This window comes from Melanostigma gelatinosum (assembly GCF_949748355.1).
Source record: "Melanostigma gelatinosum genome assembly, chromosome: 3".
In the NCBI taxonomy this organism is placed as follows: Eukaryota; Metazoa; Chordata; class Actinopteri; order Perciformes; family Zoarcidae; genus Melanostigma; species Melanostigma gelatinosum.
This window is the reverse complement of record NC_136636.1, coordinates 17,027,829-17,052,249: the sequence shown is the minus strand read 5'-3', so window position 1 is coordinate 17,052,249 and position 24,421 is coordinate 17,027,829. Positions and strand designations below refer to the sequence as shown.

General features: G+C 44.6%; 1 protein-coding gene across 1 annotated transcript in view; it reads left to right on the top strand.

Annotated features, from left to right (window-relative positions):
* Positions 1-24,421, top strand: part of skib (v-ski avian sarcoma viral oncogene homolog b) — a 30,507-nt gene that overhangs the window by 3,947 nt on the left and 2,139 nt on the right. The window contains exons 2-6 of the mRNA XM_079297008.1: positions 22,416-22,529; positions 22,745-22,848; positions 22,961-23,205; positions 23,775-24,043; positions 24,146-24,376. Of these exons, the coding sequence (XP_079153134.1) occupies positions 22,416-22,529; positions 22,745-22,848; positions 22,961-23,205; positions 23,775-24,043; positions 24,146-24,376 (963 nt within the window). The remainder of the gene's footprint in view (positions 1-22,415; positions 22,530-22,744; positions 22,849-22,960; positions 23,206-23,774; positions 24,044-24,145; positions 24,377-24,421) is intronic.

The window sequence follows — 24,421 nt, the reverse complement described above, 5'->3', positions numbered from 1 at the left end:
ATGTGTGCTAAAGACCTGCCGCCTCCTTTGTCTGAGGGCCGAGCTTTCAGAGGCTGTGAAGTGCAGCCTTTTCTCTTTGTCCGTGCCTTGTTTCTTTGGCTGCTGTGTGGATTGGTCTGTAACTTCCAGCTTTTCCCAGGGTGGGAAATCCATGCTCGTGAGTTTGCCCTGTCACTGGTTTCCCTGTTACGTGCACAAAGACATATTGGAGCCTGTAGTGGTGTCTGCATGTCTGATAGAGATAGGGCTGGGCCACAGTTCAATATTATGGTTTATCGACTTTCAGCAGAACCATTTTGCAATTATATGATCTTATCATGATATTGCCTCACAAATGCATGTTCAAATCAATGATTCTGTGCCAGTTTTAATTCAATTCTAACAAAAATAGTAACAAATGACGAGTTTGGCCCCAAGGAATGCTTTGAACAGATCAAATGAATTATTTGATCTATGGTTTTGAATACATTTGCAATCATGCTCTATATGATCTATATCAATATTTGAAAATATCCTGAACATAGTGATGTTAGATAGTTTTTTTTAACTTTTTTTTGACTTTGTTGTTAAAGCACTTCTGGCAAAATTCAAATATATCACAATGCTTTTGACCAAATTCCTCCGTAAAGTTATTGTGAGTTATTGTTTGCAGTGATGGAAGAAGTATCCAGATCCTTTATATAAGTTAAAGCACCAACACCACAATGTCAATTACTCAGCTGTAAGTAAAACACAAGTATTAACATCAAAATGCAGTTTATAAAGGTATCACAGAGCAAAGATACTCATAGTGCTTGTGTAGTTCATTTTTTAACAATATTATTCAACTGATCATATGTTTTCTATGTAATAGCTGTGGTCAAGTAATTGTGGTAAAGTTTAAAAAAGTACAATATTTCCCTTTGAAATGTAGTGCAGTGGAATGGAAATAGTCAAGTAAAGTTTTTGGGCATGCCTGTTGTTGCTTTATATATACACATTCATGAGAAAGGTAATAGTGATGTATACAAAGGGGCCAGGTAGAGGCTCACTCAGCTCCAACAATCAGATGTTTGGAACATAATGCTGATGCTATAAACTTGTGAAAATCATTGGTTCCAAAGTCAAATAGCAAGAACAATTTTAAAAACAAATACAATATACATATATATGCCTATACCCACCTAAAGTTAGATGATAAGAAAGTGAGTTTTTAGAGAAAAGATGTTGTGACTTTATCGTACGGAACCAGTTAAACTGAAAAAGAAAGCATTTCTGGAGTGTCCATATCTTGTTTCCTGCGATATCAGTATTATGGAAATATACTGTAATGCCCATCTCTATCTCCCATCATTTCACGTGGACCGCTTTTTTTTTTCTCGTTCCTCGCTAAAACCTCGATGACACAGCACAGTGCTAAAGTGTGAAAGACTTCTTGTATAACTCATGGAGTGAGGGAGGAGGATGATTAGTGCTGATCAGCGATGATGAGATGAGGGAGGAGATGAGCACTGGCTGTGACTGCAGTCAACAAGCCAGTCGGTCCATCGATGTGTTAGTGGCAGAACAGATGCCCGTATTGGGTTATCATCAATTCCTCCTCGATCACCTCCTGATTTCCAGCTCTGTGATTAAGAGTCAGACCCATCTGGTGCAGAGACAGGAAATCCTGGAGTCTGCATCTGCTGTTGGCTGAGCTACTAAGCCGCTGCAGTCAGGGGGGGGGGGGGGGGGGGGGGGGGGGGTGAAACTCTGATAATCCTACATAACCCCTGGAATGCAGAGACCACAGTGCACATCAAAACCGTCATCTTCTCTGGACAACGTCTTCAGGAACACACTCAGACAGACTGAACGTCAGCCATGGAGTCTCTCCTCCTTCTTTGGCCCACTCTAAGCATCCTCACAATTTATAACCAGTCCCTCTGGAATTTTGTAATTAGAGCATGAATTAGATATACTGCGGAGAGCATGTTACATGGAGGAACAAACATTGTAATTGTACATACCAATTCAAGATTTCAAATGAGACCTAGAGACACGAGCAGGATCTCTCTGTTTCTCCTTAATGACCCTCTGCTCTAAGCTACATAACTGTTAGAGCACATTGGAGATGTGCTATTGGAGCTCCAGCCCGAGCAGAAGTAGGCCCTGCTGGTGCCATATGACAAATCGGCATGCTGCTCTCGCCTACAATCCGCCCACCGACCACCTCCAAAGCTATCATAAGGATTAGCTCACGCGGCTAAACCAAACAGACTGCTCAGTGTTCAGACAGCATTTGGCCCAAATCTTGTTCGTGCCTCCTGTTTTGATGGCGAGCAGATCACAATTGGGGGCCGCTATCTTTTCACTTGCAACTGGTGCTGTGCCAGGTTGAAGCACGATGCCGTGTGCGGCTGCGGGGAAAAGGGAAGAATGAACGCTTTAAGGATTTACACGTCTCCCTTGCTCTTTGGGATATGCATAATTAAAATGTTTGGATTAGGATGGTTTAGATTAACTTTGAATTCTCTGCTGAGTTCAGAAGACGGAGGAGACACAGAGGGGTGCAAATGTACTTTTGTCTTCGAGTGCTAGTGGCATAAAAAGCTCGGAGCTTGATTCTTGAGAAATAATTTACATCACAGACCTGTTTTGTGTACGTGTGTGTGTGTGTGTGTGTGCGTGTGGGCAGGTGTGGACCTCGACATTTGGAGGTCTGTCAGACTCCACACACTCTCAGAAAGAACTCGTCCTCTGTTGGAGTCTGCTCCGTACGCTTGTGATTGGAGGGCGGCTGTGGTTGCTAAGCAGAGCTGCTCTTCCTGTGCTAAATAAGAACTTCGTGCTCTCTGACTGGTAGGCTTAAAGAAGCGCACCAACACACACACACACACACACACACACACACACACTCATATATGAATGCACAGACTTCACAGTGCATAGATCTCTTACTGTACAGAGACCTCAGCCTCCTCCATTCACTGCCCATCCTAGGGCTGGGCGATATGGCCTAAAAAAAAAATCTCCGATTTTTTTACAAAAAATCCGATTCACGATTTAAATCGATTTTTTTCCCCCAAAATTTTTTGCAGATGACAGAAGCTGTTGAAAACAATTTTTTCTTTTATTTTGTGATGATTTTCCCAAGTAGGTTGATAAAAAATAAAGTGCAAACAAAACCTGAACATTGTAGAAAGGTGCCTGTAGTATACAAAAAGTATTTGGTCACTCTTTTGTTTGCCTGAATCATTTAAATATAAAATTAAATTAAACATAACATTAAATGGCATTAAATAGTAGCCTTCCATTGTAAACAACTGTGCAAATGTAACTTTTTACAGTAAGCTTTTCTAACTGAATACACTGATACAAACACAGCATGAAATAAAATGTATATGACCCTTTAACATTCACATTTTCAAAAGTGCAACATCTGATCTAACATCAACATAACATATTTTGCACAGTAAATAAGTGCATGTAAACAAAATCAAGTGCATTCACAACATAACCAACAGTATTAAACAGTAGTGCATGTTTTTTCTAAATATTTTTTGCCAGGAAGACAAGCCTGTCTACTACCTCTGGCTTCAGGCATGCACGGTGGCATGTAACAATGCCCCCCCACACACTGAAAAGCCTCTCAGAGGGGGCACTTGTAGCTGGCACAGAGAGGTATTTCTTTGCTAAAGTACTTAGCCTTGGAAAGTTAAGTTGGTGACGCTTCCACCAGTCAAGTGGATCGGTGTCTGGGTCAACCTGCTGGACCACAGGTCAGTTGTTGCGGAGTAGAATGACATCCCCTCCAGCTCCGCAGAGATCCTTTGGCGTGTACTATTGTACAGCCGAGGCAAGGCAACGTCAGAAAAATGTTTACGGCTTGGTAGCACGTACCTGGGGTCCAAAGCTTTGAGACGGTGAATAAACCCCGGCTTTTCCACGGTGTATATGGGCACCATATCTTTTGCGATATACATCGCGACTGCATCCGTGATGGCTTTCCACCGGGCACTCTTCTTCTCATGCGGAGTACAGTTGGTGAATGTCTCCAAAATGCTGGGTTGTTGTTGTGAGGTGGCGGCGGCGGCGGCCAGCAGTGAAGCTGCCATTGTTTTAGTTTGTAAACAATGCGCGCGCACTCTACTACGGGAACCCAACGGGGGGGAGGGGTGGGGGCGATTTTCTCGATTTTCAATAAAACACATCGCCTTAAAGCACACATTCGAATTAATCGATTAAATCGATTTATCGCCCAGCCCTAGCCCATCCTCTTTCATTGTGACCTCCAATGAAAGTCTCTCCTCCTCCTCCTCCTCCTCCTGCTGCTTTCCTTTCTCCAACTCCTCCTCCTCCTCTCTGCATCACACACACTTCTACCACAGGTCAGCACTGTATAGAGCTCCCCTCTCCATCAGTGAGACCTAGGTGTCTGACACCTCCTCTGCCCCGCCACCATCACTCACCTCCTCCATTTGACACCTCCTCGACCCTGCAGGCCCCACACACACACACACACACACACACACACACAAACAGGCTCTCCTCCTCCACTGAGATCTCCTACTGCACTCCCCCTCATACTGTATTATACTTAGATCTCCACCTCCACTGTAGTGAGCACATGCTGTATCAGTCTGTATTCAGACTGGCCTACATACGCCGCACATGTATCACTGTACTGCTCCAGGGGTGTGAGGGCTGATCGTCTTTGTTTTGAAGAGATGAAAACTCGCCATCGTTCTGTGTTTCATACATACATACATAGACACACAGACAGACAGATGGATAGATGGATAGATAGAAATGGAGAGATAGTGCTACTTTGTCAGGATGACCTCATCACCATCCTCCAGCATCTTTTCCAGGCTTGTTTCAAGAGCCCGCTAAATGAACAAATGAGTGGGATCCACATTATTTTCGTCTCTCTCCTGTTTCGCTGTGTGCCATTACGGACGCCTATCATCTCACGTATCTGCTCTGCTGCTCAGAACATTACATCTCAAAATGTGATCTGAGAGCACTGTGTCTCCGCCATGACATTCTGCACGTACTGCCGGTCCCCGGGCCGACTCTCTAATAAATGGTTTATTTCTCTTAGCTTAGTTTCAGAAGGGTTCAGAGCTTTGGGTTAGATGGCAGAACAATCATTCAGTGTTGGTGGAAAGCTGCAGACTCCTGTGTGCTCTTCAGACCAGCTCGACATGCTTTCTTGCAGAGATGGAGCAATGCAGCATTGTCAGCAGACACCCGTATCAAATGAATTCAGCACAGCTGTCCTAGCAGACTCTGTTGCAGTAAGTGTGTGTGTGTGTGGGGGGGAGGGGGGTATTTATTCAGTATTACAGTCACCCCGGGAGCCGTCATGGTCACTCTTTGCCAGCATCATCTGGTCACGTGGACCCTTTTTCCCTCTTCAACCTCGCTAGTTTCTTTTATTACCTCAGTGGAAAGCAGAATGTACTGAATCTCAGCGTCCCGATTTGGTTTCTCTAGCTGCCTCACCTTGTTCTCAGCTTCTTCTCTTTCTCTCTCCATCAATACAGCGGGGTCTACATTTATAAAGACAGGCATACAGATGGGCCACAGTTGCTCACATGCTGAGGACACCTCTTCCCCTCACCCCCCTGCTCCCCCTTTTTGCAGGTGTCTAATAGTTGCAGGGTTGCCCCGCACTGTGCTCGCTGTGCCGGCTGCCCAGCAGGGCCGCTTGCCTCCCTTGTGCTTGTGGCTTTGACAAGCGTCTGGCTTTATTTCCAGCTCGTCGACGAGCACAGACACAGACAGCCATGGCCTGAAATAGAGCAGGCCAGCCCTTTATCCTATAATGAGGGGACTATTATAAGACTTGGGTCTTAAGCAGAGTATCAGCAGGTGTCAAGAGAAGAGGTAGTACACGCATCATCTGACAAAACGTCAAGCTGCTTCTCAGATTATCATCAAAAACTAATCGTGTAAAGTAATCACCTCTCCTTTTGGCACCAATAGTCTTAAGTCCAAGGTCAAGTGGACTTGAAGACAGTTTTGAAAATATGTCTGTAACACAAGCCAGATATTTTGGAGATAATCAATCCACTTCTGACCTTGTACCAATTGAATGTGTTAAATCAAATGCAACGACGATAGTCTGGTCAGGACATCTGTCCCATATGGAATGTATGAATTATTCCAGAGGTAATAGCAGGGCATTGTCGGTGCACTCGTCTTCACAAAGACGCCCATCTCTGCCATGTCCGTATTTAAGTGACCCCTTTCAGCTGCCGAACTGTACAGGCTGCAGATATAATGAGTCCCTCCAAAGAGATTAGTCGCCCTATCACCAATGCAGCTCCCTAATTTCTCTGCCTTTGTTGTGGGGCAGGCTGTACTAAATGGGATAAAGCGGCTTGGCCGGACACAGTGGGAGGAAGTGGCTTTTGTGTTGCTAGCAGGTGCAGTGGAATGACAGTGAGTTTTTTGGGGAGGTGTATACGTATGCGTATGCGTATGTGCATGCTTGTATGTGTGTGTGCGCGTGTGTGCAGCGTTGCGTCCCCGCCGGGCCAGAAGGGTACATGCTCGCCGAGTGCCGCTGAGATACACCAGGAACCTCTAAAGCTCGACTTGAACCCTCAATCACAGGGCTCCTCAGGGGTTTGCAGTAAATTCTTCAGGCGAATGGTTTTCTCTCCCCTTCCTCCTCCTCCTCCTCCTCCTCCTCCTCCTCCTCTTTTCTCTCTCTCTCTCGTTTTCTGCTCACATCTGGTGAACAGCGCTAGCACCCCTGTCATCTTTTACTGCGTTGAGGTCATTTCCACCCTATCGGTAAAGTGGAAACACATGATGTGCAGGGTTCGGCCTTAATGGGGTGGGGCTGGCATGGACCAGCACTGACACAGCTTTACAGCCAAGAGCTGCCAAAACAGCCTCTCTGTGGAATGCCCCCCACTTCAAAATTAAAGACATTTCGGGTAAATAATGTTAGAATACTTATATTTACCCGTTAGATACTTAATTACTATAATTACGTCATATATAGGATAACATATAGGGTCTTTACATGTTTTTCCTCTAATGAAATGGAGCAGCAGAGCAGAGCTGAACGTGTCGTTCATGGCGCTTTGAAACAGCACACAAAAAGAAAAGACCGAGCATTGTTTGGCTTCAGAGGGATATTAGGTGCATAATGAATACCAACTCCGGAAAGACATGTTTCTCCTTATGGAGTTTTTCTACCTCCGTTCCAATTTATTTTTCTGTAAAATTCCTCCCTATACACTCGCTTTTTCCCTCTTAATCACATTATTGATTCCAACTGGTGAGCTGGAGATACTTTGGCAGACACTCTGGATAAAGGGTGTGTACTCAAGTTTAATTGGGATTCTCCTTTATCAATGATGTGGATTTCCTCTTCTTCTTTGCCCTGCTGCGCCATTCTTCTCCAAATACTTCACACCACAGATCACAGTGTTTGTCATTCTCAGGAATCTGAGCTTCTGTCATTTGTGAAAACTCAGCTCTGCCATCTGGCACACTTTAGTTGGTTTCTTGACGGTGCATTATTAGTATATGAGCTTCATATGAATTAATTGTTCTGTCACGTTGACTACACTTTACGGTAACATTTCTCTCAAGCCATCTACAAATCATTTTTTTGCTTTAAAGTAAAATCCAACGACTTTAAAAACGTTTAGCCACTCATTTAGCTCATTTCTTGCTCAAGTATCTCAACCAAATAAACAGCTTTACTGTCTCTCTTCATGGATCTTAATGTGTCTCCAAGCAAATTCCAGTCACACTGTGGTTTCCATTTTGTGGTAGACAGAGCTGCAGTCTAAAAAGGGGTGGGCTGCAGTCAGTCAGTTACTGCTGTCTGTGGGTAGACTACAGGCAGAGTGGCTGCTAGCAGCAGCTGCATGGATTTTTATCCCTGCTGTCCAACAGGACTCCATCATAGACTGCAGCAACGCTCGTTATTGAGGGCGCACACTCCTGTGCTGCATGCCCCTGTCCTCATTACCTCTGCAGCAGCTTAGCTCTCTGCCTTTGTTCTCTCTCTTGGCTTGCAACTGGAGAATATGGAGAGAAGTGCTGAGGCTGCAGTTAGCTCGGCTGCCCACAACTTCTGCCGCACAGGAAAAAACCCAGCACAGACAACCACCAGCCCATAAGCCCTCTTGTCTACATATTTCTACAAAGCCAACACACAGGAGATGCTGCGCTTTGATTCTTCATGCTGACCTGGATGGAGGCTAGTTTGCTCCGTGCTTTCTTAAATTCTGGTTGTTGTTGTTGTCGTCCTGGCTGCTTGTGTCGCTTGTCTGATTTAAAAAATGTTATTCTCAAGTGCACTTGTGTGTGCTGGCATACTGACCAAATGCCCTCATGGCCAATCTGTTGTGTGAAAGGTTCCACAGACTTGCTCCTCAGAGGCGTCAAACAGCAGCCGTGCAGAGTGGCTGGAGGGACAGTAAACTTTTATCACACTAATAACCCGCAGTCACAGCTACCTTAATGGCTTAGGCAGCCACACCAGGGGTTGCTTGGAGGTCAGGTTGAATTGCAGGACATAAATGGTAGATTCGAACCGGTAGAACAAATAAAGGAAGAAGAAAAAAAGGAGGGGCATCTGAGGTGAGCAGAGGGGAAAGAAAGCTGTTATTGGAAGAGCAGATAATCACTTAAATTGATTTGCAGTAAAAGGAAGCCATTGATTGCAGTGCTGTTTTATAACAAGGCGAGCTGTGGCCATTTATCCCTCAATCCCACCCAACTCTGCACGCTCACAAACCTTGGACTCAGGCCGAGCATGCCGTCAAAGGGCACAACTCCTACACAAGTGACAAGTCAGTGAAAACATTTGCCCGGCACTTGGTGAAAACTTCGGTCGGAGAAGTAGCAGAAGACGAAGTGCGAGAAAGGGGATTTGTTAATGGAGTTCAAATCTAAACTTTTTCTCGGATTCCTCCCTTTCTCTGGCTGGGGTGGACGGGTCTTGAGAGTGTTTGTTTTAGGTGAAGTCAGTGCTGGAACAGAATGTTGAGAACCGCAGGCCAGACTGTGGTTCTGCGGTTCAGCTTCGACCTGAATGCAGACGGCTCTGTTTGTTTTGCTTCTCCGTTTCTCAGGGAGAAGTTTAGAAGCTGCCAAAGTCCTGCGCTCACACCCAAGGAACGCAAATAAAATCCCTTCACACAGAAGAAAAAAAATAAGGTACCTGGGTGTAGTCGCTACATCTGGACCTCACCACCCCCACAGAGCAGGGGTGCATGTCTATTGGTGTCTCTGCTGTCCGGCTCTCATCTTGCAAAAGGGCTCTTTGGGAGCTGAGATGGCGTTTGATTGTTTCAGTGGCAGGATGTTTGTGTGTTTTGTTCCAAGCCTTTTCATAAACAGCAGTTTTTATGTCGCTGAGGTCAACTGGTTTTACTAGACTGGAGAGGCAAGTCCAGAGGCACGGAGGCCTCCCCACCATCTGGCAGCCATAAAAGGGGGAGCAGGGCGTTTTTCGTGGGGGTTTATAGGATGGTCGGGTGAGACATTGAGGAGAGGAGAGACAGAGTGGATGGTGGACTCCGGTTGCCCCCGAGCTGCAAAGCTTCCTCTGCAGTCTGAATGACAGGTCAGAAGTTCATTGCCTTCTTTTTCATCCTGCATCTGCCTTGTTAGGTGAAGGAGGGGACAGTTGGTTCAGAGTTCGAGGGCAAAGGAGAGGACGTCACCGTGAAGCTGTTGTCACTGCTGCAAATAAAGATGTATTCTGGGCAGGAGATCTTTGTTTCGATTTAATGAGCTGGCTGTGTCTGAATAGTGTTTCAGAAGACGGTAGCTCAGCGAGTGTGTGTCCCCTTGTCGTCGCTTTGTCGTGAGCTTGTTGTGCTGTGCAAAAGATCAGATCTGAGTCCTACAGATGGTGCAGAATTATGTGGCTGCGTAACACTGGTGATTCAATGGCTTGGTGTTGTTTGGGTATGCGTCACCCTCTCAAAGCGCCCTGCACCCCACAGAGTAGCGAACAGTAAGTTGTTTTGTACAACTACAGATTCCAGGTCCTCTCTTTTTGACCAGAAACAGTCTCGCAGTTAGGTGGTGGCTTTGTTTTGTTTGCACATCTGATTTACAGTAAGTGGGAATAACAGCATTGTTAAGCCATGAAAATACTGGAGCTAGAGGCCAGTGAGATTTTTGTGGATATTTCTGCAATGAAGACACTCCTGAGAGTCTCAGTTATGTTCTGCTGGAAGATTTCTTTCCCAGTTTTAAGAGCCTGAGCTGGCGCTGTCTGGTCCATCTGACGCTGGATGCTCAGCCTTATAGGTTTTCCAGAATGGGGTTATCGTTGCAGAGGACTGTGCTGCTTTGCTGACTCTGGCACTGATACCTCCCATAGAGATTTCATCTTTTGTTATGCTGCAGCTGAGATGTGTTAACCCTTTAGCCCCTTCAAGATAGTTAAGCAATAGAACATCATGGAGCTGTATGTACATACATCCGTTGGGTGGTATGAAAATAATAGTAATATAAGAGTGGACCCCAATGTGTTTGTTGTATACATTAGTTGTGTTGACCCTTTTCTCTTGCTGGACTGGTGTTCTTGTTTTTAGACCGTCTTCCGCTTCGTACGGTTTGTATATGAACAGATGAAAAGTGCTGACAGCTAAAGAATAAGAGCGTGTTTGGCAGGCACGCCCTTGTAGGTTTCTGTGTCACTCAACTCGCATACATTTTTAATCGTTTCCTTGCTGTGGTATAGAGCTCAACACGGCACTGCTCAGTCACACGCTCTTTAGGCGGCTCATGCTCGGTTCGGCTCATAAAACAGGGGGTATAAAAAGTGTGAGTTAGGTATTTTCACTCATTAAGACCAAAAAATAACACGTTTTGAGTGACACAAATATAGCCAGCAGGAAACCAAGCAATTGATCGATGGCAATTCCAACTCCGATAGCGAATCTTAAAGTTGCTGCAGTTTAAAAGCTCATAGTTGGAAAATATAATCGATGATTACAATGGTCGTTACCTAATGTCTATGTTTCCTTTGAGGTAGATACCAGAATGTAATCTCGTGTTATAACACCCTCACGCCAGAGGCAATTTATAAAGCAGAACCTGTCAGTGGTGCCAGTGTCATTTCTGAGTTCATATTATGTGGTTTATTTTGTAGAGTCTCCAAAACTTATCATGACAATGGTATTCAATATGCTGCCATTGCCAGGAACATTGATTGCACTTGACAAACTTTAAAGAAAGCATCAAAGACGCCTTCAAAGGCATGCCACACTAAAATAATCCAGCCAGAGATTCACTGAGAGCCTCTCGACATACTTCAGCCTGTTTATACCCTCACATTTTGCGTCATGTCAGAGTGTCGAGCTTTAAGAAAAGGAGTGAAATAAAGCCCAGGCCCTTGATTGAGAGGCTGGAAATGAAGGGCTCTGCTCTTGCTTTAGTGGTTCCGTCCACTGCAGTGATTCAGGGGATAAATATGTGGCCTGTGTCTCTTTAAGAGCGCTGGCCTGTCTGCAGAATGCATCAGTCCTGTGGAGCAGACACAGGCCAGCAGGAGGGGAGGGGAGGGGGGGGGGGGGTGGAGCGTGGGGCTGTGCGGAGGGAGGGACGAGGACAGGAGGGAACAGCCGCAGTCTGGGCTTCCAGCCTCCTGGCTAGACTGCTGAAAGTTATTATTGAGTTCCTGTGTAGGGCCTCCCCTCCCGGCGGCATACTCCTCTGTGCTCACTACGAGGTAGACGGGGAGTACTGGAGAGGCAAAGAGAAAAGTTGGCAGCCTCCCATGCCCCTTTGCAGTGACCTTATATGCAACAAATAAAGGATAATTTTGTTTGATTGTGTGTTTTTGCAAGGGTGAAGCCTCTGAAAGACTGAGAGCAACCACACACGCTAACAGCCTTTTCAGCTGCTCGACAGCAGCTGAAACTGCGGCCTATAGCTCACTGTTGTCTTAAGTTACAGTTCAGCAGACACGTCCTGTTTTCTTAGGAATGGCTTTAACTAGTCAAGACAAGAAGGTTGGCGGTTCACCAATGAGAAAGCAGCGAACTAAATCCTCTCCTGGCGTGCTAAGTGATGAGTATGATTCAAGGACAGGTGGTGGGTGGACGACGAGTCTCCTTCAAACAACTTTGTCTTTGCAATAAATAACGGCCATGAATTAAACAAATTTGACTTTTTAAAGCATGAATATAATACAGAGTATCAATAGCCTCTCCAACACGAGCTAGTTTGCATGTATTGTAGTACTCTGCGTAATTAGTCTCTTGTAAGTTATCTTGTCCAAACTGCAGGTCTCATAGATCTGCTGGGAGAGGCCATGGAGATGACATAGTTACACACATCATGCCCTCCTCTCAGGCCTGTGCCTGCCTGCAACACTAATCCCTGGCCTGCCTTCCCTGTTAGCGGCTACGTTAGCGCCACAAAGCGCCTGCATCCTTCCAGCTCAGCCCACCAAGAGAGAGACAGGCTTTTATGTAACGCTCCGTCCTGTGTGTTTGTTCTGAACCTGCTATTGCTTAAAGCGAGGCTCCCTCGGGTTAACAGTACCCAGCTGCTGCCCGTCCTACTGTACTGAGCGTGTCATGGCTCTGGCTCGCGAAAAAGCCTGAGCCCATGCAGCACCTGAGGCTCGTCAGGAGCCGGCGAGGATCTTTCCCCGCACATATCTTCTGCAGCATGTCACATATGTGCCCTGATTAATCCCAGCATGTGTCTTCATTCATGGTCAGTGCGATCATTCGGCCTCTGTTTTAAAGCCGTCTCGGGCAGCGTTTGCAGGAAAGCTGGGCGATGGGGGGAAAACCCTGGCGCTGAAATGGGTATTTTGTGGAGTTCTGTTTGTTGAGTCAGAGCTTAGTTGGGCTTTACTGTTATGTGGTTGCCATGGAGAAAAACACAGGCTCTTGTGCAATAAAATCAACCAGGAAAAGACATTTCCAAGAATTTGTCAGAGTCAAGAAACAGACGGCAAATTGCAGAATTCATGAGGTGCTGCGGTCCGCCACCCGCCCCTCGTAGCCCTCCATTTTAGAGGGCTCGTATTCGTTTTATGGAAGCTGCCAGGCTCGAGTCCTCTCACCTATTTACTTCTGTAAGCAGATATGTTTTCCTATGAATGGAGGAGGGAAACTAAACCAGTGTTTAAGGATGGAATGTGTGTTCTTAGGAGCGGATGTTGTGGGTGTTTTATCCCCTATTTCCCTTACAGACAATTCCTTGAACAAGTGGAAACAAGTGAAATGCTATTTGATCTCTGTCAAATATTACTGTATACACACACTCGCACTGTGAGGCCCTCCTACATTTGACTCAGAGAGGAGATTTTCGGAGGCAATTACTCCCAGTGTAGTTTGGAAAATGTGTTGACAGTTCATTGGTCGAACACTTATAAAACCCACTGGTTCTTTTTTTTCATGAGCTGTGATTCTCTTCAGTAACGTCAAGGCTCCCTATTGCTCTTTAATATAAGGTATTTTATTCGTACAGTTTCCCGTCTCTCTGAGTGGACCCACTGGCTTTGTTCAACCAGCGCAGCTTTCTGGTTGTGCTTTCTAGCATGAGTAAAACGCCTCTTGTATGGCAGTGCAGTACAAAAGCTATGATCCTTTCAAGCTTATAAGCCGAATTTGAAGTTCAAAGCTAATCAAACAAAAAGAACGCCATGAAAAGGCACATTGGGTGTCAACTTCAACAGTATGTCATGGTTTGAATGGTCTTAGAAACAATCGAGGTGGACAGGAGATTGTGTTTTCTAACGTGGTGACCAGGAAGGCAGCATTTCAACCGAATGACTAGAATGGTATCTATAAATTTCAGCAGGATTTATTACCTCGGTTCAACCAATTAGCTCCCGAGCAGTTCTCAGGAGGACATATACTGTGTTGGTGAAATTACATCACATGGGACCCTGAGTGAGCAGTGACCCTAATTTAACCTTGCCCTCTCACATTTTTTATGACCTCCTCCCCTAAATCCCGTCTACCCCCGTCCCGGCTCCTCACACCTCTTAACCTCTGGTATTCATCCCATTTTCATCTTCCCAAATAAACCTACCACCTGCTCTCCTCTCCACTGGCTGCTCGGCGGGGCATGTGCTCATGTGGTTTCGCTAAATTAGCTGTGTGTTACTGTGCTCACGGTCATTGTTGCTCAAATTTGATTATTTAAAGCACTAGGTCTGCTGAAAGTATGGTATATATTTAGTCTGCAATATATGCTCATGACCTAGAAATGGAAAGATGGACTAGTTAGAAGCTGAAATGATTAGAAAAATATCTGCAACTATTTTGATAATCAATTAATTGCTAAAGTGATTTTGAAGCTTCTGAAATGCTGATTTTCTTTGTTGTATCTGATAGAAACATTATTAGATTTGCTGGTTTGGGACTGTTAGAAAGACAAAACAAGCAATTGTTATCTGCATTTCATTATTTAACAATGGATCAATTAATCAAAATAGTTAATTAAAATAATCTTCAGATGAATCGATAATGAAAATTATAGTTATTGGCAGCCGGAAGGGAGAAGACAGCAACATGATGGCCAGATAAACCCCCTGTGAGTATCATGTCACATTACCGAGCAGGGATTTTGATTCACATACACTGACATATTAAAAAAAGAAAAGATCACGAGTTCGGTATCGCAAGATGCTATCTGAGTTCTTGGGTGTCGTTAAGGACGAGGTGGTCTGTAATCTGGCCCGTCAATCTCTCAGACACTGGAGGTCTAAACCATTGCTGTTGGAACTCGCCGTCCCCATGCGCTTGCTCTCCCTCCCCTCCGTCGTTCTCCCAGGCCTCCCCCTGTCCTGACTCCTTCCCTGTCTCTGCCTTGTGAGGGAGGTGCAGAGGAGTCCTGCAGTACCAGGTACTGCAAGTGATATAATGGTCTGTGTATTCGGAGCCGTTACTGTTTGGGTTGTGGAGAGGTTATCCAGTGACATTTTAATCGTCTTTCTGCCTTCTTTGCCGTGGCATTAATCTGCAGGATTAAAACCCAGCCAGTCAGACACTGGACTTGCTGTCTTGTTGTAGAGCAGAGGGAGTGTGCTAACAGCGAGAACGGCGGCGCACGCTTCCCTGCGAACAGGCAGGGATGTGCTTATCAGTGACAAACCAAGGTTTCCAGTCCGGAGGCATCTGACCTCTGATGAGAGGATGGTTTGTTAACACACCCAACTGTCTCAGACGGGACAGCGTTGGTTTATGTCAGTGAGAAAACCACAGATCTTCACTCGTCTCTTTCATCACGCTGCCATCGCTGACTTGTATTCAGACATAAAATCCTGTGTTCGTCTTTTGTTCCAGAAATGATTTCATCAAATTGATTGTACACACATAAAGGTCCGTTTACTCATCACGGAGAGCACTTTTTCAGCCTGTGAAAACAGATGTATTATGTATGAATGTGCAATACTAAATCACTTGAATGCCCCTTTAAGAGAAATATTTTAATAGACCTATATAAAGTGTCCTATATATGACTCAGTTATAATTTTTTACACTTCTTGCTAAAGAAAAAATAAATTCCCCTTGTTGAAATGAAATTGCAGCCATACAAGTGAAACTCTATTTACATTGTAGATAAGAGGTGTAAATGTTGGCATCACTCATCTTTACCCAACCTTGAATTGTAGAATATCTCAAAGAGTTTTATGTCCCAAATTATCAAGCTTCAAGTAAACGTAAATTGTGTATAATTTAAACTCACAGAGGCAGAGAAGCATCACCGGCACAGAGTCAGATGAGTGTAATGCCAAGGGATTAAGCATGCACGGCAAAGATGGCGTTGGCACTGCTGCACAACAGATCAAGTTCTGTTGAGGCACGCACACGTGTACGAACGTCAGGATACAGCCACAGCAATGCTGCAACACTGCTGCATGATATTTAATGAAATTACAGAACTATTGACTACTTTGTAATTTTGGAACAGTGGAAAAAAGCTGAGATGCATTGAGAGTTCCTCTATTTTAGGTGTGTGAAGTATTCTTGCACAGGCTTGCCTGGAAACCATTTCAGTCTCCCCGACAAAGACTTTCTCACATCGTTCCTAAATTCAATTCAAGCGCAGAGAACATCTGAATCAACACTGTGTATTCCAGCAGGGTTGCAGGTAAAACTACATGGTCAGAGATTTCTTTAATCAATAAATGCAAAGAAGAGAAAAAAAGGAAGAAGTAATATTCAAATGAATGAATATTTCATTTGTTTGACCTTAAGCCTGAACTGTGAGATGTTTTGAACCCAGAATCAACCAAAGCCAAAGTGGTAATTGGCTTTTGAATCACATTTCCTTACAAATTCGAAGAAGACCTTTCTTCTTTTGTTCATGAAGTTCCTGAAAGTTGCGCAAATACTCTTCAAGTAGGAATCCCTTCAGGAGCACCAAATTAAATTCCATAAACGTAGATCAGCATGAGTCTGTCTTTGCTCTTTCCCTCTTTCTCTGTCTTTCTCGTTAACCTTCATCCCCTCCGGCCTCCTGGTTAGCACTGCAGCTGCTCCGACACTATATGTGTGCTAAATGGGAATAGAAGCATAAAGGCATTGTGTGTGTGTGTGTGTGTGTGTGTGTGTGTGTGTGTGTGTGTGTGTGTGTGTGTGTGTGTGTGTGTGTGTGTGTGTGTGTGTGTGGTATGTCCCATTGGATATGCAGGATATGTCCCAGTGGATATGCAGTAGTGTGTGTGTGTGTGTGTGTGTACCAAATTGGTTTGCAGACACCGCCTTGTGTCTTCCCTCAGATCATGTCGTCTGATGTTTAATTCTCTTATTCCAATAGTAGGCCTACAGCAGGGGGGCTCAGACAACTATCTGCTGAATTTGGCGCTATGTGTGTCTATAAATACACCAGTTGGAGAGCACGTTTCATTTACTAAGATAACTTTTCCTCACAACCATACCAAACATGCTCATGCTAATTATGTATAATCTGCTGTGATATCTGTTTCGTGTCTTTTAGTCTTGGGTTTCCATGTCTGTTGAAATGACTTATGAGCCCTTTGTAGTGTGAAGTCATCCTCTGAGGGAGAGACAGTGATTTGGACACCACTGTCAATATAGTGGAAGAAAGTCAGGCGGGCATGTCCTGTTTTGGTTGCCTTGTTTGGACCTGAATTGGAATTAACTTTCCGCCGTGCAGTAGTGCAGTAATCTTTCTTTTTGTTTGCTGTCACAAGCAAGCTTATCTTCTCAGGGAACTCATTTCAATCAGGAACAGGTTTTTTTTTCATGACGCAAAGGGTAAAAATGAAACATGTCATCAAAGGATTAGAGAGAGTTTGGTGTGTTGTGTTTAGTTTTGATTCCCAGTTGAACTTGTTTGATTGCATTGAGTGAGGCGAATTTAAGACAAAATAATACAGGTACAGTAAGTGTTCTGTAGGAATTACCAACTGCTTTCACTGGGGTCTCTGGATCTAACAGTCATGTCCCACACGCAGCTCACTTTATGAATGCTTGACGAATGCTGAATACTTCTTCAACACTTGTGCCTTCAAGCTAAATGTGTCACGCTGTGCAAACCTGATGAGATATTTTCCACCTGTAGGAGCAGCAGCTCGCCCTGCGTCCGCCTCAGACCTCATCGAGTCTCAATCCCAAAGACAATTAGGGCAATCCAATAAGCTTTACTGTAATGCCGACCTCATGCCAAACCCTGCAGCTCTCGTTGTGTGTCCTACTGTCGTGGCTCAGTTCAGCTATATCCTCAAACTGGGCACATCGGAGGCAGAATAAATTGATAAATTAAGCTAAGATTTAGTGAGTGGAAATGGAAGCTTGAGGTGTATCTGTGTGGAGTAGGGATGAAGTTTCAGGGATATTCTGGGCAGACACCAATAATTTTTCCCCCAGCTGTTACAAAGCGACCACAGGGCTTTATATAAATCGAGAGACTGTCGCACAATTTATGCAGTGAGAGTTGAATAGAGGGCTCAGGGCATCTCTGGGAACATCCACACCAAACTACAGGGATCAGATTACTCAAACTAGTATTCTCTCACTTCCAACTAAGGCTGTTACCCAAGCAAGCCGTGCCAGTTGGTGTGCCCTTGAGTGAGACAGCGCCCCACTAAGCACATGTCGATCTGAGGATTACATTCAGGGGTTTAGGAGGGGAAAAGAGGCTGTAATCTGAAACTGTTGTGTCTTGTTGCTGTGCACTTTTCTTAATGCCATGCTATCATGCACCATGCGTTGGTATTGTATGACGGTTGCCCGAGGAAATTCAGCGGGGGAAACTATTTGTGTCCCACCAGATGAGAGCCTCATGTTTTATTTCTTGATAATTTAATTTGAGGGTTTTTTTAAGTGGCACAACAGATGCTCAAAGTTTTGATTTAGCCTGCTATTACAAGGTTTGTCAACATGTATGTAGGTGCAGTTAAGAGGAATAGCTTAACGTTTTGGGAAATGCACTTAGTTGCTTTCTTGGGGATAGTCAGATGAGAAGATTGATACCACTCTCATGTCTGTATGATGAATATGAAGCTACAGCCAGCAGCAGGTTAGCATAAAGACTGGAAGCCATGGAAAGACAGCTAGCCTGGCTTTGTGGGAACAAAGTCTCTACCTGCGACTCCAAAGTGTCATGTTGTATCTTGTTTGCTTAGGGGGTCCCGTCTAGGTGAACTGTTTCCCATTGTTTCCAGTTTCCAGGTTGTAGCTTCATATTTACTGGACAGACTTAAGAATGGTATCAATCTTCTGACAAAAGTCTGGCAGGGCAAGAAACACAGCAGTCAGAAGGCTGATTGAAGATCCAAAGTTTTTATATATTGTTATTAATGCCCCCCCCCCCCCCCCCCCCACCCCCCCAAAAAAAGTCAAGTGTTATTGTGTTGACAAACCTGTGCAAGTTAAACCAACACTATCTGGATGGTTAGATACTTTCAGATGTTCATGAGAATATATGTTTTTATTTATTTTGGGTGAACCGACTCTTTAATCAGCATTCTCTCTGTGGAATATATATATGTATATATATATATATATATATATATATACATATACATATATATATATATATACAGTATATATACATATATCTGGTTAAATTAAACCTCCATACCAACAAAGGCCGACCGTGGTTTGGTCCCAGATTTACTGCATCATGGTTCAATAAACAAATACCGGTACTGTTGATAAGCTCCATGTTCAAGTGAAATAACAGTTCAATTGCCACCATGCTCCAGTTAGCACAATATTGACAAATGATTCTTCAAGCAGGTCAAACGCTAGACATTGATATGTTTGTGATTTGTTGTGTTGTGTAACGTGTTTCTCAGCGATTATCTCCCATGCCAGCATCAAGATAGCTGGGGCTTATTATTATTAAAAAATAAAGCATGTCTCTTCTTGCCCAGCTGCTATTAGAACCTGTTTAGCCGACAGGTTTGCTTTGAAACGCTCCCTCATTACAGCGCCTCAAAGAAATATCATACAATGGCGAGTTGAAAAGGGCAATGCTTGAATGGAGACTTAAAGGAGAGGCTGTACTTGGCCTTCAAGTATACATTCCTTCAGCTCAGTGCTTCCTCTGTGGTCCCGCTCCCCGGGCCCAACCCCCTCCCACTCAAGACTCAGTTCCCACAGGGGACTCGGCCAAAGCAAACTCCTCAGAGGAAGTCTCCCTCTCTTACCAGAGAGAGTGAGGTGGGGGGGGGGGAGAGGGATGTCCTATCATCTGGCTCAGTGGGACCTAGGCAGTAGGATGCGCGAGGAGGGTGTTATGACTTCGTGGCCATGCTATGTCTATGATGTGGTGGTGAGTTAAGCCCGTGCGGCTGCTCTCCTGTGAGGTCAGTGTCAGATTTAGCCAGCAGGTCCCTTGTGGTGTCTGGGAGTGTCTGTTTTCTGACTCTATTATGTCTAGCGCTCCTAGCCTTCCTGGAGCTGCAAACCTCAGGGTAGAAATAGTACCAGACAGGCAGACATCCTTTTGTCGGGAAAACAACAGTCATGCCAGTAATTACAGAGTCTGATTACACCGGGGCAGCAGTTCTTAGAAAACCACCGGCCTTGAGTCAGGCAGGTGAGCGGCCAAGTCACTATTGCTGAGCAGGATGCAGTCAGCAGGAGGTCTGGGTAAACACAATTAACCTATTGTAGCAAAACCAAACAGGAGGCTCGGTGTGTGTGTGTGTGTGTGTGTGTGTGTGTGTGTGTGTGTGTGTGTGTGTGTGTGTGTGTGTGTGTGTGTGTGTGTGTGTGTGTGTGTGTGTGTGTGTGTGTGTGTGTGTGTAATGTGGATACTGGTCAAACAGGTAGAGACATTTATGAGTCAGGGAGGCGAGAGGGGAGTGTCCAGACAAACATGTCATGCTCCAATGAAGCAGAACAAGACTAACCAATAAAATGAACAGTTAACATGTTCAGAAAATGCTATGAAAAGTCATGTAAATTATTGTGAAATAAATGTTATTCAATTATCAATTCAATATTTAACCAATTCAAGTTTACTCGACCTCCACTCATTGGTGACCACAGGAGGAATTGTTGACATATACATTAATAAACACTTACATCTGCTTACAACTACAATATAGTGTTTTATTAACCATTTATCAAATAAAGAAATGTGTTTATAAATACTATATAACAGAGGTAAAGTAAATTGTTACCAATAAATCTGTACAATTTTTTAAATAATCAAATAAATACACGTCAATAAACATGAAAATACATAAAGGTTCATTGAAACTCCAGGCATATTTCACAGAATGCTAATGAATAATAAAAACTGATGATGCATCATAATGGCGATCAAAAATCGAATGAAAAGAGAGGTATTCAGAAAGGTTATTGAAACATCAATAAAGTAAAATGATAATGAGTGTTTTTTATCAGGGAATATGAAACGAAGTGCAGTGATTTGTCAGCAGATCCGAAGAGTCTGAAGTTTGCCAATTTAATAGTTCAGTATTTATTCTATGAAATGTCAGAAAATCGTGAAAAATGCTGATCATGACTTCCCAGAGCTCAAGGCGATGTCTTGATATTGCTTGTTTTCACCATCCAAAACCTAAATATATTCAAATTTCAGTGAAATAAATCAGAGAACAACAACAAATCCTCACATTATCAAAGCTTGAACTCGAGAATAGATATTATTTTCTGTTTGACAAATTGCCTTAACATGATTGTAAAACTCTTGTAGTTTTGTAGACGTTTCTGTCAACTTATTTTGTTGCAACGCTACCGCCGACTTTGGGTATCTGTAGTTCAGGTAGGTTACACAGTCCAGACCTGACTAACACCTCCACCGGTGAGCACACTGTACCAGGCACACACACTCCCACTCCCACACACACATATACAAGTCCACACCCGCACCCACCCATCTCCCCACACGTCCCAACACCCACTCACAGCTGCGTGTGCACACACTCGCGCTCGCGCTTGATGTAGAAAAGCTGTGAGACGTGATTCATCACCAGCCGTTTTTCTCGCTTAATGCTAAACGAGGTTTGTCATTCATTTGCATCTCGAGGTGATTCCAGTGGAGCAGCGATGAAGGTTTCACAACTACACGCAACCCAGGCAGGAGTGTTTTCCATTGAGGATTTCGAACGTAGACGGAGTAATCGTTTGTCTTGAATCGCACACGCAGACAAGGAGATGGGAGTCTTTGCCATTCCTGGAGGCAGAATGTCATCGTAGTGAGTAAGAGAGTAGCAGGCAGGTCTGTGCTGGCCTCAGCGCCCGCCTAGGTAAACATATCCTCTGTCCGACAAGTGCAGACCTGAGGGCTGAGGAGGTTAGCTATCTCAACACATGGTTCTGCAGCTTGCCACACACACACATACATACATATAATATATATACAACAGGGGCTCTGGAGACTCTGTACTTTGTGGTACTTAACAAGGCAGATGCTTCCCTCCTCGGGTTTTCCAAATCTCTCAAACATTTCATGCCTCCATAGCCCTCCATGAACTCTCTCTGAACACTTCAGCTCAATCGTCTGTCAGATCTGAGTGCAATTACTTTAATACATCTCCCTCTCTGTCTCCCTCTGTTTCTACATTGCAATATTTCTGTGGTTCCAGCAGTCGATGCGCTCCACCTGATGGCGCCTCTTCTGCCTGGCAGGGAGCAATGTAGCCCTGCTGGCTGCCAGCCAGACCAGCTTGAGTGTCTGCTCAGCTCAAAGCACTGCTCGCACACACACACACACACACAAACATACAGACAAACCAAGCTCAGAGACTGAACGCTTACACAGACACATCTTCTATCCCCCTTGTCTCTCTGTGATTTCCTCATGACTCTCTGCTCTTTTACTGCAAGGCTGTAAACATTCACGTCATGTTCGTCATTTACAGCCATACAGTAGCATTTTTAGAAGTTGTGGGCTCCTGAAATATCCACTGTACTCCATGATGTAATATCCGCACTTTATCTGTGTAAGGATCACGATGACTAACCGTCTATTCTCTCTCCTCTCCTCAGGCTCCCAGCCCTGTCCAAGCAAAGAGGTCAAAATACAACAAATTACAATCTCCATCAGCTGACAAAGACAGGAAACCCGACTGGCTACAATCGCTGTCAAAGTCTGCACACAAGGTTTGTTGTGTGTGCACGTTGCTAGTGTGAAACCGGATTTGCCGTTAAGCTCAAAGGTCGAAGGGGGGATGTAAAATCCGTTGTCCTTTTGAATCATCACATTGTCACTTATGTATGACCTCTCGTCATTCAGCCTTGTTAAATGACGATTTAATGTTCTAATGGCATTTTACTGTGAGTTTATCGTAAGTTTATTGCTTTGTTTGTTGGTCCAGGATCTGAAACAAGTCCAACTGAAACAGAGGCCCTCTGCTTTCCGCCCCTGGTCTCCTAAAGCAGCAGAAAAAGGGAAACCAGCCACTCAGAATGAGGTGGAGAGGTGAGTCATCTCATGAGAGCTGTGATAGTTTCAGTTTTAAAGAGACACTATTGGTTAAATCAAGCTTTCAACCAATGAAATGCTTTAAAAGTGACCTGTATTTCCTCCACAGGTCCTACTCAAAGAGCCACGAGACTTTGGCGGCTCCCAATCTGACAACTGCTCCCCTGGCCCCTCCGGTCCATCCCAGGGACAGCCACGCTCCTGGCAGGGGGCCTGCAGCCATTTCCAGGCCACCGCAGGAGCTGCATAATGGAGACACACAACCTGCAGCAAAACCGTCCCCCTCCAGTACCGCCAACCAACCCGGAGACATGGACACAGATGGAGAGATCGACGTGGACGACTGTGACGATCGTAAGTACAACGCATCACAGAGTGCTTGCAATGATCCAGAGAAACAGAAAACTTGAAACACTACGAGAGTCAGTTGATATAAGACGCAGATTCTATAGTTAAAACTTGCATTACACAGTAAGCTCTGCTGGACATGAGCCACAGCAGAGCTGGGTCAGAGTGATTCCTGTACAACTGCGCCACCCGGTGTTTATTTGAAGAAATACAAGAAAAATACAAGTTGCAGATTTTGCTGTTGAAACATGCTATTCTATTTAACTGTTGTATGAATTATTTCTTTGTAATGTTGCCAAAAATGTGCGTGGAATGATTGTAGAGCAGCTCAACCAATTTGAAAACACCACATGTCGCATTTAGGAGAGAGTGAAAACTGGCTAGCGAGTAAGCAGAGGTTTAAACGGTTAGCTGAAAAGATAAATAGTTAAAATAGCCAAAAGTAATGGCACGTAATCATTGAGTTTAGTTCTGTTGACTTGTAGCGCTAAAAGCTTTGTCACAACAACAGACAAACTCTGCATTTTCTAATCGCTGTCTTACTGAAGTTAAAACTCTCTCTTCTGCATGTCCAGTGCCAGCTTCCTCCCTGGCTTCTCCTCCTTCGGCCTGCACCAACGTTTCTCAGACTCTGACCCCTCAGAGTGCTACTCGACCTCAGGAGGGAGCCGGCTCGCTGCCGGAGAACGTTTGCCCAGAAATGGACACCCTGAGACAGATGCTGTACGGAGGTGCAGACACCAAAGAGGCCCGGGAAAAACTGCTGCAGGAGATTGTCAAGTTGAGAGTGAAGCAGGAGGAGAAACTAGCAGCTGCATTGCAAGCTAAACGCAGCCTTCAGCAGGTAATACATCCTGTTTGAAATGCTATGTGGTAGGAATGACAGTGATCTCTGAATATGAGTGTTTTAAACATGAAATGATTCTGATGTTGTTGTTTTTTATAGGAATTGGAGTTTGTGAGGGTGTCAAAAAAAGGCCGTCTTCGTGAGGCCATTGAAGCCAAGCGCAACCTGAGAAAGGAGATCGAACGCCTTCGCGTTGACTGGGAGAGGAAGATGACGGACGCGGAGGAGTCCTGTGGGCGGCTGAAAAGAGAATTGGAGAGGGAGAGACAGCTGCGAGTCTGTGACAAAGGATGTGAGGCTGAACGTCTCCGTGTCAAGTACTCCACTCAGGTAAGATGTCTGCAACATGCTTATTATCACCTCAACCACCAGTAT